The sequence below is a fragment of the Lygodium microphyllum genome, chromosome 26 (assembly GCF_053477565.2).
Source record: "Lygodium microphyllum isolate KBCC chromosome 26, Lygodium_microphyllum_v1.1.10, whole genome shotgun sequence".
Taxonomy (NCBI): domain Eukaryota; kingdom Viridiplantae; phylum Streptophyta; class Polypodiopsida; order Schizaeales; family Lygodiaceae; genus Lygodium; species Lygodium microphyllum.
The window spans coordinates 114411308-114432369 of record NC_141160.1 but is presented as its reverse complement, the minus strand read 5'-3'; the positions used below and the strand labels follow the sequence as shown (position 1 = coordinate 114432369).

The 21062-nt window shown below is 41.0% G+C and overlaps 1 protein-coding gene across 4 annotated transcripts in view; it reads right to left on the bottom strand.

Moving 5' to 3' along the window:
* The window catches only part of LOC148013707 (RING/U-box superfamily protein), a 35022-nt gene extending 18239 nt beyond the window's left edge, over nt 1–16783 (bottom strand). For all 4 annotated transcript variants that reach the window (XM_087667985.1, XM_087667986.1, XM_087667989.1 and 1 more), the window contains exon 1: nt 16522–16783. In XM_087667985.1, the coding sequence (XP_087524111.1) occupies nt 16522–16634 (113 nt within the window). In that variant the 5' untranslated portion in view covers nt 16635–16783. The remainder of the gene's footprint in view (nt 1–16521) is intronic.
* Nucleotides 16784–21062: the final 4279 nt, after the last annotated feature.

Below are 21062 nucleotides of genomic sequence, written 5' to 3'. Positions count from 1 at the left end.
GGCTTTTGAATCAACCAAGGAGATCGTGAAATCTCGACTTGTAATTTATCCATTAGCAATTGAAATTAAAGAAATACCGAAAGGGGCGCCAGTTTTGGGGACAACAAGGTATCCACTGTCCAAGTTTATGAAGGTAAAGTGAGCATTTCAGTTTATGTTCATTTGCTGATTGATGTAATTAAGTGCTTAATCAGGTTAAACCACCCTATCCGAGAAGGAAGGCTGGTTCCAAGATCCTTCTCCAACTATCTCGGTTTCCTCCATTGAAGGGGCCTCTTCTATCACATCTAGAAAAAGCCTTTCAAGTGGTGCACCTATGCCCAAGAGACAAGCCACTCTTGCCCAAGCAACGAAGCAAGTTTCCAATCCTCTCTCCTTTCTCAAGGAGAAACATAGACAAGCGGAAATAGAGATTACACGCACCATAATTGAGTGCAATCTCTATTTTCATATCCTCAAAGTGGATCAATAAAAGCAGATGGTAAAAGCCATTGCCACCCTCGGTCCATGTGAGGGATGGTGTCACATACAATGACATGCATACCAAGAAAATCGATGAGGAGAGAGAGAGGATTGACAAGTCCCTTGAGCCCGTGCATGCTAGTTGGGCGAAGTATGGATGCTCTATTCTATCAAATGGATAGAGTAACCACAAAAAAAAAGGGATCATCAACATCCTCATCTCTTGCCCACTTGACACATACTTCCTACAAGCGGTGGATGCAAGCACAAGGGAAATGAGAACCGTCGGCTCGTTCATGTATCGGCACATACAACAAACCATCATTGAGATAATGCTTCTAAATTCATTATTTTGCAATCTCTCTTTTATTTTAACCCTCTAATTTTTTTCGAACTTCATGTGTAATCTTATAGGTTAGGCCATAAAATGTGGTGCAAGTTGTCACGAAAAATGCCTCGAATTGTGCATCTTTGAGGCGGAAAGTTAAGATTGAGTTTCTGTCCATAGTACAGACACCACGCGCTACACATTGTCTAGATCTTCTTATGGAAGATATAGGCAAGTTAGAGTGGGTGGCAAGGATTGTCAACAATGCTTGCACAATCATTAGCTTCGTTAACTCTGATGTCCAAGTTCTTACAATTTATTACTCATACTCAAACTTGGAGTTCAAAAAGCCTTCGAAAACTCAATTTGCGACCACATGACTTCTCCTCGAGTATCTATATGGCATTCACAATAAGCTACAAAAAACGGTCGTATCAAATGAGTTCAAGCAGAGGCTTGAAAGGAAGTCCACATAAAGTGAAGTGGAAGCAAAGGCCGTTCAAAGGCTTTGCTTAAAGAAGGAATTTTAGATGGATGTGAAAGGCATTGTCATTGCCATCACTCCCATCTACAAGGTGCTTCGCATGACGGACATGGAGGGGGCTACTATTGACCTCCTCTATCATCTTATGATGAATGCAATAGAGGAGATACAATCATTAACCATCTTGGATGGGAAGGCCTATTCTTCATAGTATTCTTTTTATTTTATTTTATTTTATTTTAATGATTCGTGCTTCTTTTTCGTTCTGAATTTATAATTCACATTGCTTCACTCTTTTTCTTTTCAAATTTTACCTCTAAATCTTTGTCTAAATCTCCATCCTCTTATACCTATTGTAGTGACATCTTAAATATCACCCCTAAAAGAGATGATATTCTCTTTTTGACAAAGAAGAGATGGGAGTGGATGAGGTGATCCATACATGGGTTCGCAGCACTCTTGCATCCCACCTTTCCCTCTCTCTTCATGAATGCCAATGTCCTTGTGCCAATCGCGATACCTTTTTTCCAAAGGCTTTGACGAAAAAGCAATACGGTGCCTTCCTCCAAGAGTTCATCAATTATAGCAATCAAACAAGCACCACTTTTGCATCTACCATTTGTTGGAAGAAAGAATCGTTTTGGTGAAGCCGCTTTTTTTGTGGAAGTCATTTGGCTACCAATTGCCCCACCTCCAAAGAGTAACCTTGTGCATTCTTGCACATGTTTAAAAATCTCTTCTCTTTTTTCATTTAATTCTAGTTACAACTTGAAAGTTTAAAATTTAGCCTTATTTTCTCTTCACATGGTTAAGGATTGTTCATTGGATGCATATGTGAGAAATCAGTCCACATATTCTCTCATGCACACCAAAATTCGTAATAAGCTTTGCACGCGACTAATTTATTATCACTCAAATTTATGCATACAATGCAACATGCATGAGATGTCTATGGTCCTTCTGAAGACTCATCTTGTAGGGACTACTCTACAAGCTCCCTCCGAAGTTTGAAAGAATAGTCAATGCTTTACGGGCCCAAACATCATCGACACCATTGAGTTTTACCCATATGTCTTCCATGTTGCTTGAGCATGAGACATCTTTACAAATACAAGGGCGTCTTCCATCCTTGTATGATGGCTCCAATGAGGCCTTTACCACTTCAGAGAGGGTTGACAAGAATAAGAAATTGATGGCCCAATGTTATCACTATGGTAAGAAGGGCCATCTGTGCAAGGATTGCAAACAGTTAACAGCTTCGAGAAAGAAAAAGAAGAAAAAGCAGTAGCAAGATACGGACTCCTCCGCTAAGCCATCCGCCTCATTCGACTTCGACTTGGGTTCTCCGACCAAGGCACCAAAAGGAACATTTTCTTCAAATTGCAAGAAGGACTTGGCAATCCCTTTCTTCTTGTGCTTTCTAGTACATATGATGCAGTCATCCCTCACGACTCTTCAATGCCAAAGGGAGAGTGAGGATGGTAAGGTAGGGCTAGTGAGCCTCATCTATACACATATACAAATGCACAAATTCAAGACAGGGATTGCCCTGACACGTCTCCTTAAGTCTGGCACGTTTTGAAATCTTGAAGCTGGGATTGACTTCCAAGTTCATGATAGGCTTTAACTTGACAGAGTGGGCTTGGCTTCTAGTTTGAACTCACATAAGGGAACACTTTGGCAGTCTTGGCCAAAGGCGAAGAATCCATGTTCACATATGCTTAGAGGAATTTTTGACAAGATGATCATGTATACTATTACGAGGCATTGTTGACAGACACTAAGAGTTGTTATTGTTCTTTTCTACTTTTAGGAGCTAGTATGATCGACATTGCCATTAGGTTCTCTCTGAGGCACCTTTGGTGGTGGCTTGATCACCCACTACTTGGGTATCCACAATCCTATTCTAGTGATTTTTCTTGTATGGACTATGATGAGTCATTATCATTGTATCATTGTATTGTATCAAATCACCCATGAGTTGAAAGAGGGTATTAGCAATATAGTGAGCTCATGAGTGAGTCTGGCATGTGTTCTAGTGGGCTGGACATTTTAGAGTATTTCAAGTATTTTTTAGAAGTCATTATTGTGATTATTTTAGCATTTTATGTTGGCCAACCAGCATTAAATACGAGCTGATCTGATCACTTTCTTGGCATTACCTAGCCCTATATATTCGGGCTCCTCCTCCACATTCGGTCATTCATCACTTGCAGATCCAATGCATGCCCTATTGGAGAGAGGGAGACAATGCCAGTGCCAGTGCCCACACAACTAGTGACTCACTATTGTACACAATTGTCTCGTGTTGGGTATATGGATTCCATTACCCAAGCACATCTCTGAGTTCTCATTTGCGATGTTTTTGTATTTTCTTTTCTTTCTCTTCTATCTTGTGTTTAGCAGTTTATTTCAACATTCTTTCATGCTTCCATTGCTTCATCCACTTCTAACATGGTATTAAACTTCAAGATCTACACTCTTCTTACTATTTTTCCTGTTGATTACTGATCCTCCTTGTCTATTGCAACTAGGTGACAAATTTAGGGACTTTTCAACCATTAGATTTTTGCATTTTGCTACTACAGCCATCGTTGACTGCATTTAATGCTATTGTTATGCCTGCGTTTATTGATTTTCTACCGTCTTTTACTATAGGCGGCAGCATTTAATGCTTCCTTGAGTGTGTTTTTTCATCTATAGCATTTGTGTTTTAAGCCTCTTGGGCTCCAGAAGGCTGGGCCACAAGTTTTCAACCTCTATCCATCTCATCTTGGCTGATTCTTCCCATTTTTTGCAGATTTTATGATCCGTTATCCTCAACACTGCTTGTGAATGTTTTCAACCTCTTGGGCTCCAAAAGGCTGGGCCACAAGGTTTTCAACCTCTATCCATCTCATCTTGGTTGATTCTTCCCATTTTTTGCAGATTTTATGATCTGTTATCCTCAACACTGCTTGTGAACTCTGTTTCATGCAATTTGTGATGTGCTTTGGTTGTACTCTCTCTCTTCTCCTATTCTTTCCTTTCTTTTCTCTACCTATTCTCTCAAGAAGGCTTCCCCTTCCTGTTCTACTAATAACAAACTTCACGGCCTTGATTACCTAACATAGAGTATTGTTATGGAAGTATGGTTTGTGCAAAAGTGGTTATAGTATGTTGTTTTTGGAGCTTTGGGGTATCATGAGTCTCCCACTCCTCTTCTTGTTGATTTGGACTAGGAGAACTACGAGGAAGCTGTGCTTACATGGGATTCTGATGATGCCCATACCTATTCTGCTCTTCTTTGTTGCATCTCTAAAGAGGTTCTTCTAATAGTCACCTCCTAAAAGACAACTTCAACGATATGGGCAGAGCTTCAGATGTTGTATGAAGCTCCCTTAACCATGCATGCAGTTACCCTCTATAGACAACTCCAACAACTGAAATTCGAACCGAAGGATACTTATTATTTTTCAATCATTCTTGCTTCGAGTTACCCACGTGCAAGATCAACTTCGTCAAACGTATTTTGCCCTTCCAAAGGCTTATCTTGTGAGGACTATGCTCTACAAGCTCCCTTCGGAGTTTAAAGGAGTAGTCCATCTTTTACAGGCCCAAACATCATCAACACCAATGAGTTTTACCCATATGTCCTCCATGTTGCTTGAGCACGAGGCATCTTTACAGTTACAAGAGTGGCTTCCATCCCTATATGGTGGCTTCAATGAGGCCTTTACCACTTCAAAGAGGGTTGACAAGAATAAAAAATCAAAGGCCCAATGTTATCACTATGTTAAGAAGGGCCATTTGTGCAAGGATTGCAAATAGTTAGCGGCTTCGAGAAAGAAAAAGAAGAAGAAGTAGCAGCAAGATACGGACTACTCCACTAAGTCATCTTCCTCCTTCGACTTCAACTCAAGTTCTCCGAGCAATGCACGAAAAGGGACATTTTCTTCAAATTGCAAAAAGGGCTTGGCAATCCCTTCTAGTGTTTTCTAGTACTGGTGATGTGGTCATCCCTCACAACTCTCCAATACTAAAGAGGGAGTGTGAGGATGGTGAGGTAGGGCTGGTGAGCCTCATCTATACACGTATACAAGTGCACAAGTTCTAGAGAGGGATTGCCCTAATATATCTCCTTAAGTCTGACACGTTTTGAAATCCTAGAGTTGGAATTGACTTTCAAGTTTATGATAGGCTTTCACTTGACAGAGAGCGAGCTTGACTCCTAGTTTGAGCTCACGTGAGGAGACACTTTGGCGGTCTTAGCCAAAGGCAAAGAATCCATGTTCACATATGCTTAGAGGCATTTTTCACAAAACAATAATCTAAGCTATTGCGAGGCATTGTTAACAAACACTAAGAGGTGTTATTGTTCTTTTCTACTTTTAGGAGCTAGTATGATCGACATCGCTATTAGGTTCTCTCCGAGACACCTTGGTGGTGGCTTGATCACCCACCACTTGTATTATGAGGACATGTATTTTTGAAACCTCACTTAATATGTGGATTAATTTTTAATCACATGGTTAAGTAAATGTTACGCATGTGAGGTGTAACTGGGATTAGAGTAAATTTACGAGCCTGAGACTCAAGGAAATCACGAGATGTCAAAGGCAAAAGTTCCTATAAATTATACTGCACATGTACTTGATGGTATCTAATGTCAATTATTAATCTAGGTCATTCATTTGGCCCTAAGTGTCAGTTGGTGACACTAGGGAAGTGGCGTTTAAATGGTACCTAATACCAATCTGATGGTCAAAGATGGCACAGAGACACTTGGGAATGGAAGTTGCCTAGCCAATTTAATTATTGACCAATTGTTATTTTTCAGGACACCAGAATAATTATTAGATTAATTTTCAGTATTTAAAGACTGAAAATTAATATTTAATTATGGATAATGTTGGAAAAACCATTTGGGAAGGCTGCTACTTGTTAAAAATGCCCATGCAAGCCTGAAAAACGTCTTTAGAGATTGAAGAGAGGCCTTTTTAGTGTATTCAACCTGCAAGAGAGAGGAAGGAGATACTACTGGTCTAATTTGCAACCATTGGAGAAACTTCCGAGGCAGCCAAGGACAAGAGAAGACCAATCAACAGCAGGTGACAACATCTACAGGCTATTGAGACAGGGCAACAACAGTAAATGACTAATTTCTTCAATTCTTTGCATCTACAATACGAGCTGATCTAATCACTTTCTTGGCATAACTTAGTCCTATATATTCGGGCTCCTCCTCCACATTCGATCATTCATCACTTGCAAATCCACTGCATGCCCTATTGGAGAGAGGGAGCAAGTCCCAATGCCCACACAACTAGTGACTCACTATTGTACACAACTGTCTCATGTTTGGTATATGGATTCCATTAGCCGAGCACATCTTTGAGTTCTCCTTTACAATGTTCTTGTATTCCTTTCTTTCTCTTCTATCTTGTTTTCAGCAGTTTATTTCAGCATTCTTTCATGCTTCCATTACTGCATCCACTTCTGACATAGTTAACCAGCCCGAACAATCAAGAGTTCCACAATTCACAAAACATTTTACACACACAAGCAGTAGAAAAACAAAGAGATAGGAACAGAATTCAAGTGTATAGCGAGTAATTACAACAAACAACACAATAGACCCTGCAAAACACAAAACAAAAAATGCAAAAGTGTGCATTTAATTAGATCAGTAAAAACACAAAGTTTACCACAATTAAAAGCAGTTAGCCAACAAATGCAAGATCCTGGAAGGTTCAACAGCATGGCAACACGTGTAGCAGCCCAAACGAAGCAGTTCCAACCTTCAACAACAATAACAGCACCAAAAATGCAGGGTACAAGCTCTGTTTCAGCAGGAAAAGAAGTCACCTGCAGCAAGAAGGATGTGAACCAGCATAGAAACAGGATGCCAACCGTCAACAAAGGGCTGAAGAAGAAAAACATGGCATGTAGGAATCTCCAATTGTGAAAACAAAAAGTTCAGCAGCTCAGATCAGCAGCAAAACAGGTCACCCAGCATGCAGTGGGTCCAAGGCAGCAATACCCCATAATTCAAGACCTCAAATAGTCAATAGAAGCAGCAGAAAACACCAAAACCAGTAACACCAGCCATCTAATGCCATGTGAGAACGAGCAACAGACGGGGGAGAATCACAATTGTTGCACGCTAACAGAAATGAACAGTGAAACAGTGAGAGTGCGCAGCAAAAAGAAAAGTGAACACAAAGTGAATAGAGAAGGATACTAAAAGAAATGCAATAAAATGAAGGAATAAACTGGCAAAAGACTAAATGATACAAGCTGCAACAGCCAGCCACAACACGCTGCTCGAAGCATCCGTGTGGGCGCCAAACAAGGCAAGGGGATGAGACGAGAATGGGGAAGGCTGGCTAAATGAGAGATAAATGAGTAGAGTGAGAGGGGGCTGCCTATAAATAGCCAAATTAATGCCACAACTGGCACACTCACTTGTCACGACCCAAAATATGGCCGCCTATGTCAGCCGGCCCACAATCAGAGTGTTGACCTTTCCAAAAATGAAATGCAATGGCGTGACCTCCACCTAAAGCATTTGGGAGAAATAAAATGACAAACAAACACAATGTCAAAGCTCCAAATGTCCTCCTCTAACTCAAACTGAGACTCACAAGCAAGAGATGACCAAACATTGCACACAATTGCTAGCACCCCCTCTCATATCCTGGGTGTGGCAAAAGGCCAAAGAAGATGAAACAAATCAAAGTGTGGCAGGGGGAGTGCCACTTCTACTAACAAAGTCCATCAATGATGAATGCCAACCAAGTAGTAAGACCCCTTCTCCAAATGAAAGCTTGATCCAATACTTGAAAATGATGCTACAAAAGCACAATATACTCTTAACTTCATGAGAATGTGTCTCCTTGTGATGCGCATCCCGCAATAGCACCATTAGGACTTGCTCCTCCCCAGTAATAGTATCTTGTAGAAGAGGTGAGAAGATAGATGCAAAATACATTATGCTTTGGTAACATAAGATGTGATAACAGCGTCACAACAAGGTCTTCTAAAGCTACAATCCTACCAAGGGATGCAAGCTTATCTAAAATCTCCTCCATCTTGTTGATATGATCCTTCATTGTAGGGAAATTTGCAATAGCGGATGTCAAAGCTTCAACTCAAGGGTCATGCAATGCCCAAATGTCCAAACATAGTAAAGAGATGCCAATCTAGTCTAGACTTTTGCTACGTTGCAAATACATCTTACATGCACGAGCACAAAATCACGCCTTATTTTTAAAAAATTAAAAATAAATAAATAAATAAACGGGGCAAGCCATGGTGAAGCCGCAACCCCATAAAGCAATTGAGTCCACAGTCACTCCAAAATGGGGATCCACAATAGGTCAAGGAAAAGGGACGGCGGTCGTGAAATCACACAGATCAAAGGTGTTGAGGATACACTCAACCTTGCACGACCATAGAGAATAGTTCATTCCATCCAGTTTTTCCCGTGTGTGTTGGGGGAGGGGGGGGAGACGGGGGGGGATTGGTGAGTTGTGGTGCCATAATGCAATCATGGACATGTGGTTATAAAACAAGGATAGAAGGATATAATGGGAATCAAAAAGGAACCCAATCACAATCCATCTCTTAATCCAAGTCATGATGACTGTAGCAATCTAGGTGGTATTTGCAATAATCCTTCCCACCTACATGAATGCTAGTCTTCTCAATCTTAGTCATTGCTTCAAAGGTCCTCAGAATCTTGATCAGCTCAAGCTTGCATATCACACCGATCTATCATCTATATCCTTCAAGGATCACGCAAAAGACACAAAAATGTTGCTGCTAACAAAGAAAGTAACCTGGAAGATAATGACTTCAACCTGTTTACGGCCCATTTGTCTATTGTACAACAAATCACTAAAATGCATCTGGAGCAGGCTATAAATAGATTGCCCTACACAAAAAAACACAAAAAATGCAAGTTTGCAATACTAAAAGATGTTGCTATCTTGCTTCGTCATAGACAAATGCTCCTCTTTAATCAACTATGACTTCCACCAAGGCAAATGCTACCATGGAGAGTGCATAACAAAAAGGTGCCACAATGGCCAATCATGGACATGTGATGCGAAACAAGGATAGAATTATCAAAAGTGGATGTAATAATGGAAGCATAGAGAACTGTTGTAATAGACTGTGTAACACAAGAGCAAAGAGAAAAAGAGAAACATTGCAAAGAAAAGAACACTACACAAGAACTCAAAGAAAAAGATGCTTGGGAAATGGAATCCATAAACCAAGACATGAGACAACACAAAAACAACATGAGTCACCCGTTGTGTGGGTACTAGCACTAGCTCCCTCTCTTCACTGGTACCTGCTATGGAAGTATGCAGATGAGTCACTGACATAGGAGAAAGGAGCCTAAATATATAGGCATAAAATAATATCAAATATGCATTAGGTCGTCCAATTGAATAACATAATAATAATCAGGTTGACTAGCATAAAATGGCCAAAACTTCATAAATGAGGCACCAAAAAAAAAAACCTAAAACACTCTACTATTCCCAGCCCTCTCGTACATACACAGATTCATACATGTACTGACATATCTGCTAACACCCTCTCTTAGATCATGGTTGATCTAGTACAATACAATATACAATGATAATGACCCATCATAGTACATACACCAATGACCATCAGATAGAACCATGAATACCCAAGCAATGGGTGCGCAAGCCACTACCAAGGTGCCTCAAAGAAAACACAATGTCGATATCAATCATACCAACTCCTAAAAATAGAGAGAAATCATAGCAGCTCTCTATGTCTGTCAATAATGTCTTTAAGTAGGCACATGTGACTATCCTATCACCAATGCCGGAACACATAAATGACCATGGATTCCCCGCCTTTGGCTAGACCGCCAAATTGTTCTCTCATGTGAACTCCAACTAGGAACCAATCCTACTCACTATCAAATAGCTCATCATGAACCTAGATGTCAATCCCGGCTCCAAGATTTCAAAACCTGTCAAACTTCAGCCAAGGCTTCGGTAAAAACCCTCTTTGGATCTTGTGCACATATATAAAGTATAGATGAGGTCAAACCACCCCACCTCACCACCCTCTCACACTCCCTCTTTGGCACCAAAGAGTTGTGAGGGATTACTTGCGTCACCTATACTAGCAGCTCATCATGAACCCAAAAGTCAATCCCAGCTCTAGGATGTCAAAACTTGCCAAACTTCAATCAATGCATCAAGAAAACCCTCTCCGGATCTTGTGTACATGAATAATGTATAGATGAGGTCGAACCACCCCACCTAACCGCCCTCTCACACTCCCTCTCTGGCACCAGAGATTTGTGAGGGATTACTTGCATCACCTATACTAGCAACCTGGAAGAGAAGAACCCCCTATAGCCTGACGACCGAACCCACATGGATGGAGCCTAAACTACCTATAGATGATGAAAAATTGCCAAGAGCGTCGTCAACCTTCCTCATTGTCTATTCCATCTCCTTCCACAAAGCTAGTAACATCTTAAAATCCTTCCGAAGATGTCCCTTCGTGCCATAATAAGTACTGATAATTCTTCTTCTGTATGTCACCCTTGTCTAAAAATAGAACATCTAGAGCACCAAGAGAGAACATCCTCACCAAAACCTAGATCTAAACATAGCAAGTCACCACCAAAAACCAGAGGAGCCATGATGAGGGAGATACAAAGAAGATGAGTAGAGACAAGGGGTCTAGAGAGATAGAGAAGTGCCAACAAAATAGACTCACAACAGTTTCAAGAGTTCAAGCAATAAAGAAAGCACATAGAGAAAGGATCAATAGTAACAATGTAGTGAGAAGAATATGACAACGGATACACAAGAACCTTCTCTAAAGCTGAGCAATGTATCACACAAAGGCTGATCAAAAACAAGACACTTGCTACAAAGAGACCCAACAAGAAAGAACAAAGCAAAACATAACCAACATAGTGCAAAACACAGTTTACAACCAATAGAGACTGGAACGAGCCTGAAAACACTATTGCCCAGCCCTGCACATGAACAGAAGATCAAAACACTGATGCAAAGAACAAAAACTCAGAATTAGCAAGCATTAAATGCTGTCATCCTGCATAAAAACAGGTCACCTCAGCTTGAAAACGCAAAATGCAGATGCAGCCCTAGAAAATGCAAAAGTTAAGGAGTCAATAACATGTCCCCAGCCCAAAGGAATCCCAAAAAATGTAAATGTTGAAGGCAGGCTGCAAAGCACAGACTGAAACACCAAAAATCAGGCCATTTTGGCTGCAAACAGGATCGCCTAGGCAGTCGATAGGTTGCAGCAGTCAACGAAGTCCAATCAGCAACAGAAAACTCAAAACGCAAATCTGCAGCAAAATAAATCAGCACCAACACACCTCAAATGGTTGACACCAAGCAAGAGAAAAGCCCCAACCTAAAATCTGATACCATGTCAAAAGTGGATGCAACAATGGAAGTGTGGAGAACTGTTGTAATAGATTGTGTAACACAAGAGAAAAGAGACAAGAGAAACGCTACAAAGAAAAGAAGAACATTGCATAAGAACTCAAAAAGAAAAAGATGCTTGGGAAATGGAATCCATATACAAAGACATGAGACAATACAAAAACAACATGAGTCACCAATTGTGTGGCATTGGCTCCCTCTCTCCACCGATACCTGCTATGGAAGTATGCAAATGAGCTATTGACACAAGAGGAGGGAGCCTAAATATATAGGCATAAAATAATGCCAAATATGCTTCAGGTTGGCCAGCTGAATAACATAATAATAATCAGGCCGGCCAATATAAAATGACCAAAACCTCATAAATGGGGCACCAAAAAAATACGAAAATGTTCTCTAGCACCCAAACCACTGGTACATGCACAAGCGCACACATGAACTAACATATCTACTAGCAAAAATGATATAATGGTGGTCAAGAAGAAACCCAATCACAATCCATCTCTTAATCCAAGTCACAATGATTGTAGCAATTTGGGTGGTCTTTACAATGATCCTCTGTGGTCGTATAAACACCAGTCTTCTTGGTCAATCATCACTTCAAAGGTCCTCATAGCCCCAATCAACTCAAGCTTGCCTATTGTATCAGTCTACCATCTGTATCCTTCAAGAATCATGCAAAAGACACAAAAACGTTGCTACTAACAAAGGAAGCGACCTGGAAGATACAATAGGTCACAAAACAAAACTAGAGCAGGTTGTAGACAAGCTTCCCTACACAAAAAACACAAAAATGCAAGTTTGCAGTACTAAAAGATGTCACCCAACTTGCTTTATCACAGATAGATGCTACTCTTCAATCAACTCCAACTCCCACCTCGGTGAATGCTTCAATGTGAGAGTGAACACTAAGTGCATAGGGAAGGAGACTAAAAAAAATATAGTAGAATGGAGGAAATAAACTAACAAAAGACTAAATGATACCAAGCTACAACAATCACTAAGCAAGGGATGGAGTGGGTGCCATAATGGGCAATTGGGGATTTGTGGCCATGAAACGAGGATAGAATGATATAATGGCAATCGAAAAGGAATCTAATCACAATTTGACTCTTAATCCAAGTCACAATGACTATAACAATATGGGTGGCATTTACAATGATCCTCTGCTATTGAATGAATGCCAATCTTCTCAATCTTAGTCATTACTTCAAAGGTCCTCATGGTCCCGATCAACTCAAGCTTGCCTATCATACCAATTTGCCATCTCTATCCTTCAAGAATCATGCAAAAGACACAGAAAATCCAACTACTAATGGAGAAGACGACTTGGAAGTTGATGACTTCAACCTATTTGGGGCTCCTTATTCTGTTCTACAAGTCACTGAAATGCAACTGGAGTGAGCTATAGACAAGCCACCCTACACAAAAAACACAAGTTTGCAACATTGAAAAATGCCATCCAGCAGCAAACTTTGGGTTGAAAAATGAAATGCAATGGTGTGACCTCCACCCAAAGTGTTTAGGACAAATAGAATGGCAAACAAATACACTATCACAGCTCCAAGTATCCTCATCTAACTCAAACTAATCACATGCAGAAGATGGACAAACATGACACCCATGACTGCTACCAATGAGAACACAAGAACTCAAACAATGAATGCATGGGCATTGGAATCCACAACACGATACAAGAGTTGTACCATACAAACCACACTAGAATGGCACATATAATGACCAGCAGTACCTCCAAACTCCCCCTCTACAAGTGAATATGATCCAATGTAACAAAAGTGGAGGAGTGGAGTATATATAAACTCTAGGGCGAGACTCAAGACAAAAAGAAGCTAGCTCTAAATAGCTTTTGCACTACCCATAAAGACGCCCAATATAAAGCCTAATAAAGAACCTAACACCTATGAAATGTACACCACTAATAGATTGCTCTCCAAGTCAAATGACTTCTTTGCCCTTAACAATCTTCCAACTCTAAGGGTAGGCTACCAACATGGGGCGGTGTATGGAATGCAAGCTGGAGTAGTTGGAGTGGTTGGTGGTCCCAGATTTAGCAAACAAAGAGTTTAGTGAGGTCACCTCCTAGACAAGCAATTGGGTAGGGCAAGAACCTTTACGCAAGCAAACATCGAAGCACACAGGCACATGCAAATCAAACACATAGCAAGGCAACACGTGCAATACAAACACAATGTGGGTAGCCTAGCAGCATCAGAACAACTAGTCAACCAACCTACCATGCTATTAGCAAACACTCGGCCAACATTTCAAGTCACCTTGCCCCTGTTAGTTGTACCCCTTGTACCTATTTAGGCATGTGGCTGCCAACACAATCCATCATTTTTGTACTATGAGAGTGTGAGGTCTTGGTTGAGTACATACGGACACACTGACCCCTTGTACATATCTATTCCAAATTATTCAATCTTCAACATTCTCATTTTCTAATTTCTCTCTCTTTCTTTCTACATTCATCTCTTTCACTCAGTCCATGCATCCAGTTCCACAACAATGCACTCTGACACCAACATGCATTCCTTTTATCTCATCGAGCAAAGTTTGTTGGCTTCATTGCTCACCCTTTATCTAAAGCAACCACCCAACTTACAACAACATTCCTTCATCTTCAACACCTTTGAGAGTGATCTCAATTTGGTTCCCTTCCTTTTTGAACTTAACCATTTAAGCAAAAAGCCATAATCCAGAGAGAGAGAGAGAGAGAGAGAGAGAGTAGCTTGTCAAGCCCTCTTGGGCTCCCTTTTCTAACATGAGATGGATCTCAAGCTACAAAAAAATTATGTCAAAATTAATCGAGCCAATTTTTCCACACTCACAAAAACCCATAAAGAAAATAAATTAAATTCAAATTAGAAACCAAAACTTGAGTAGTGTTGATAAAACAATTTGCTCAAAATGTTCTACAAAAGGGACTCGTGGGCATGGTCACTTCTCATCTCAACTCTACTCCTTTCATTACCAAATTGCCCAAGCATCCATCACTATCATCACGAGTCTCCCTCATTGCCATTAGCCTCCATCACCATCCCAAGCTACTACAAACATTACTAGATATCATAGTCACATGGAATGGGAAATGGGAACAAGGATAGCCACGAATTGCCATTCCATGTGGCTATATAGTCACATGCAATAGGTATGAAATAGAATATGGGAATGGGAAACAGGAACAAGGGACCCAAAAATAGCCATTCCATGTGACTATGCTAGAGATGGGCAATGTTGTCTACTACCCCCAATCAACTCTACTACTTGGTGAACTTCCTACTATTGCAACGCTCTTGCTCCTGCCCCAAAAGCAGGCTTCCCGCAGTCCTATTGCTCTTGATGACATCTATTTGCTATCCAAACCTACCTCGCTACTGAACAAAGTCCCTTTGATTTTTCTGTCACAAAGACTGCATTTGTGGTGTCATTGATGACTCCTTCAACAGACACCAAGCAGTAGTGGCTTGAGGGGACCCTTCTCCTCCACCTCTGCTTAGAGGCTTCGCTTCCACTCCAGCTATATTGCAATTTTCTTCTTTGCTCCATGAGCAAACATTATATTCTTCACCTTGCTTGTTCATCTAGCATTCCATTATATTCTCTAAGCATCATCCATAAGTAGTGTTGTTCATACATCTTTGGGCTTTCTTTGTTAGCCCTCATGTTATCACAAAGCCTTGCTGCTTCTTCATGAGTATCCACTCCCTTAGTACTATTGAGAGTGCAAAGGCTCAAGTGGAATCTCCACCACAATCCTCACATTTCCATACCAGCAAAAGTATAGTGTACCTTGGCAAACCTTCCACCACCCATGTATAAAACATTATAATATTTAATTCGTGAGCTGTCATTATAATCTTGAATTATGGAAAGTGGATTAGTTTTTTATACATACTTGAGAGATATATGATGCATATACAAAGAACCATTTCCAAAAATGGGAAATAAGGAGACCAAATCAGTGATTGTACCTGATATGAGAAGTACCAAAGGTGACACTAGAAAACCTATTCCTATGTTTTTCTATTATCTTTGAGAAAATACAAGATTAGGGTTTTTGGTGATGACCAAGAAAAAAACCCTGACCTTAAATTCCTACATAAACTCAGATTTCTGACTAAGTTGGCTGCAACCTAGGTTGTCTAGGCTTTTAAAATATGCCAAGCTCAAAAAATCAAATTTGCACATTAAATTGTTAGCTAAGCCAAAATTTCTTACAAATTCAAGTTTGAAAGATAGATAATTAGCTAACTTGTGAAAAAGTGCACTATTCAACATTTTTAAAAGTTGTGGTCTCGATGCAAGTGCCTATACGCTCTATCATTGACAACCCATCAATGGACATCACCATAATACCAACCACCAACATCCGAGCCTCACCACATTGATCTCCATGCTAGAACTTCCCATGGGAGATAGTTAAGATGATAGCCTAACCTAGATGAGGATCCCACTCACTGCATTACATTTGCCATTTTCATAGCACTCCTTTCAAACCTCAGAAGTCATTTGTCACAGCCTTTTTTGGGATTGTCAGAAAACTTATTGTGTCAGCACTCCACACATTCCCACAAGGCTACTCCACTTGTTTTTTTCTAAATCCACGCACCCCGGCTTCCTCTAAGTTGAGACTGCGTCACATTCAGTAGCCTTACCAATGCATTCTGGAAATGCAGCTAATGAGTATGATGACGACAGGAGGCACCCTGTTGAATACTTTCTGAGAGCTAAAATGGAGTTGAGGTGGGAGAAGAGAATACCAGAGCTCGTGGAAGACGTGGCCACAGAGAGAGATGGATTGGAGGTCTTCAGATGCTGGCCTGGCCTCCTCGTAGCAGATGGCGCAGATGATTCTGTTGCTGCTACTCCCCATCCTGTCCTCTCTCCTATCCCATCCCTGCTTCCATACAGAAAAGAGACGCAATCATCATCCAGCCGTCATATCTTCGCAGCTTCCTCGTCCTCTTCACTTCATTTTCGCGGCAAAATATGGTCTCGTTTAAAACCATCGCAAATAGTCTGGAAACGACGATAGCGAGTTGATGAAAACCAGCATACAGGATTAAATCTAGTTTTAAGTGTTTACTAAGGATGCTTACACAGCAGTCCGCCCAAAATCTTTGAAAATATGCACTCATGTGGACATGTATCTGCACAACAAGTTTGTTTAGTGCCCTAGTATGAAACTGTCCAAAGTTTCATAGTGGCCCGATCGGTCAAGCTCGCTACCACACCTACACTTCACATTTTAGTGAGCAAAGGGAATCAACAATACAAGAACCACTATGGTAAACAACACCTTTAGATTGCCAACAGGTGTTAGCTCAGTAAGTTGAATGTGTGCATTAGATTTAAGTGCTACTTGGTTAGAATTTCATAGCTTGCTAGGTTCTATGGCATGTTATGAACTCTTCATGTGATAATCACATATTCGACCCTCAAGTATGAGCTGCCCATCTTGATGAAAGGATTGGGTATCCTAATCAAATATTAGTTGGTTTGGTTGATAACACCATCCAAGTTTGCTAACCATGCATTGTTGTTGAGATGCTACATGTTTAAAGTGTGAAACAAACAAGTTTTTCAATGTTACAAGATTTCAATGTGTGCTTCAGGGGACATGTAAGTGACCAATATTAAGTGTCAAAGACCAATACCAATGTGATAGGATCAATTTAAACTGTGAAGGACCATTTATGTATGAACTATGACCAATGATCAATGTCAAATCATCTACCAGAGACCTCCATGAATGCTGCATTTTTCGGTGCAAAATGCACATATCATCAGCTGTTAGCAAATCTTGGTGAGTTGCATTGGTTAATTGATAGAGATTGAAAAGCAAACACATAACATGAAAAGTAAACATAGATCTGAGTTGGGAAAGCAAACTTCAAGAGTTTGGAAGATAAAAGCACGAAAGGCAATAGTGAAAGCAAGCTTGAACTGTTGTAAATTATTATAAATAGAGATTTGAGACATTGTTACATGACTGGGCAAATAAATAAGTGGTTTGTAATTGTGATTAACATGGCTAAACTAAAAGACAAGTGATTCTACCTTTTACAAGTGCCTTTAGCTCAGACAGGCCTGCTTGTAGGAGGTTAATTTTGGGATATATTTGAAGATATCTTTATCTACTATTATACATAAGGACTGAGAGTGTTTATGTCGATGTAGTCGAAGAGATCTCACAAGGTTTTACCGAATAAATAGGATTGAAGTGGTTTTGGGTTGTTCTATGCATATCCAATCTATTTTGGCAGGATATTCCATAGTATTTCCAAGAGTTTCCTTTGTATTTGATATTGTGATCTCTTCTAGGGGAAAAAAAAAAGGTTGTTGAGCTATCGTCTCAAACAAAGAGTGACTAAGCTACCGTCTTAAGCACATTGTATTTAGCGTGAAGGGATTTATTGCACTTGTATATAGTTTCTAAGAGTAATACAATTTCTTGTTGGGTTTATCTATTTATTGTGTTCTATAGTATATTTAAGAGTTCTTGTTCTAGTATTTCTTACTCCAATCTATCTTCTCTTTTCATTGATCCCTATTTGATCTAGGCCTAGACTTTTCCAACCCTCAACATTTTGTGAACCCAATGTAAAAGCTCTACCTCAAAGTCTACAAGATGGGAGAACCTATTGAAGTTGAAGGAATATTTTAAAGAATTGAAGATTAGGTATAAATCCATAGAAAAATCTCTTAAAGAATTGAAGATTGGCAGTAAAGAGTTTCTCTTACCAACAAAGAAACTTGATTTCATTGAGCAGGGCTTTTGCGTTTCAACCACATGAAATAAGTTATGTGGATCTAAGAGTGGACCCATGGTTATTTTTACCATACCACAAATATACTGGAACTTGCTGTAAAAATATTACACGGCGCAGCGAACAGAATCTGAGAAAGAGATAGAGAGTACACAATAGATAAGAGGAGAATCAGTAAAATTCTTTAACTCCAAACAACTGATACAAAGATGGCTCTGTCCACCCGTGCGCTTCCAATGAATGAAGCTTAGATGGCGATCTAGACAGAAGATAGGTGAAGAGCTTAAGGCTAGCTGGAACAACAACTCTGACTGGGTGAAAGATGAGTGTAAGATGGCTGCGAAGGGGTTTAGCTTTTATAGCCCGCGAAGGTCGTTAGGTTGGCCTGCTGACCGACCTACCATATGAGCCTCCACTAGTCGGCCAGGGAATATTCCAGGGAATATTCCCTTTACCATCGGGCCGGGGGCGCTGCCCCCGGACCCCCGCCAGGGGGGCCGCTGGCCCCCCTGGGACCCCCCAGCCAGGGGCCGCTTCCGCGGCCCCCGGACCCCACAATAGGGGCCCCTTTTAACTCCCTTACCACGCAACTCAATGCAATGTGCCTCGAGTTGCTACCAGCTTAACCACTCCGTCTAACCCAAAGATTAGACCCACAACAGTCACCTTTTTTTTCCCATCCGGTCACATAGACCTCATCTGATATACAAGTCAGGACTCAACCAATGTCCGGGCTCACATTTGGCTTCTCCTCATAATGGGGGCCTTACAACTTTGAGCACCATGGATCATTGGTAGCACCTAATGAGGGTGGGGCATTGATCATATCTAACACCCCCCCTCAATGTCCACCCATAGGTGAACTATCTCCTCGGCCCAATGCCGAGTCTCTGAAGATGAACTTGAAGCAGATCCTTCGTAAGTGCTTTGGTGAAGATATCTGCTCCATTCTCCTCTGTTGGACAGTAGACCAATTCCACTATCCCATCCTCCATCAAATCACGCACATAGTGATACTGGATCTCTATATGTTTGGTGCGTGCATGAAACACTGGATTTTTGGCAATGGCGATGCAACTCTGATTGTCACATCTCAGCACAGTTGGTTCTTCATCCTGCACTCCCATATGCCATAGAATCCTTCTCAACCATACGGCCTCACATGCAGCAAAACAAGCTGCCTTGTACTCTGCTTCGGTAGAAGACAATGCCACTGTTGGTTGCTTCTTACTAATCCAAGAGAAAATTCCTGAACCCAAAGAGAAACAATAACCAGAAACTGACTTCCTGGAATCAATGTCTCCTGCCCAATCTGAGTCACAGTTCCCCACAAGAGAAGTTCCGAAACTGTATGTGATACCATAGTCAAGAGTTTTCTTCAAGTATCTGAGCACCCGCATCCCAGCTTTCCAATGACTCTCATGAGGTTTGTTTGAGAACCTGCTCAAAACACCAACAGCAAAACTGATATCTGGTCTGGTGTTACACAAGTAGATTAGACTGCCGACCAACCTCCTATACCTCCCAATGTCTGCTAGTGCTGATGTATCCTCAACGGATAACTTTACATTCACCTCCATAGGTGTAGCTATCTCCTTGCACTCGGTCATGCCAAATGCCTTCAAGATCTCCCATGCATACTTCTTCTGAGAGATGAAGATCTTTCCTGGCTCTTGCCAGACTTCAATCCCCAAACAATAGTGCAGCAAGCCCAAGTCTGTCATTTCAAACTCAAAACTCAAAGCCTTTCGAGTTTGGTTGATCATATCTTCATAGTCACCTGTAATAAGAAGGTCGTCCACATATAGGACAATCACTACAGACTTTTTACCATCCCTGTAAACATACAAGTTAGCATCTGAGGCACATCTTTTGAAGTTTAGGTTTAAAAAGAACCTATCTATCCGTTGGTACCATGCTCTGGGGGCTTGTTTCAGCCCATACAATGCCTTCTTCAGTTTACACACTTTGTTCTCAGAATGGGGGGCCTCAAACCCTGGTGGCTGAGCCACGTACACCTCCTCCTTGAGGTCACCATTTAAGAACGCTGACTTAACATCCATTTGGTACACTGGCCACTTCTTGTGGGCAGCCACTGCAAGTACCGTGCGAATAGTGGTCATTCTGGCAGTTGGGGCAAATGACTCTTGAAAATCAAACCCTTCAACTTGTGAAAATCCTTGGGCAACCAGTCTAGCTTTGTACTTTTCTAAGGTACCATCAGCCTTGTACTTTACCTTCCAGATCCACTTGGTGCCAATAATCTTCCGCTTTGCTGGCCGATCCACTAGCTCCCAAGTGTCATTCTTCATTATGCTGTCATACTCCGCCTGCATAGCAGCCTTCCATGATGGATCTGCAAGTGCTTCTTCTAAGTCAGTTGGCTCCTTTACTTCTCTCATAATCTCAACCATCAAGGCCATGTTGACTATGTGAGCAGAAGCCCTCCTTTGCTCCTCTATTCTCTGAGACCTCCTTGGTCCGTCTGCCTTCTCCTCAACAGATGCAGGCATAGGATTATTGTGGTCATA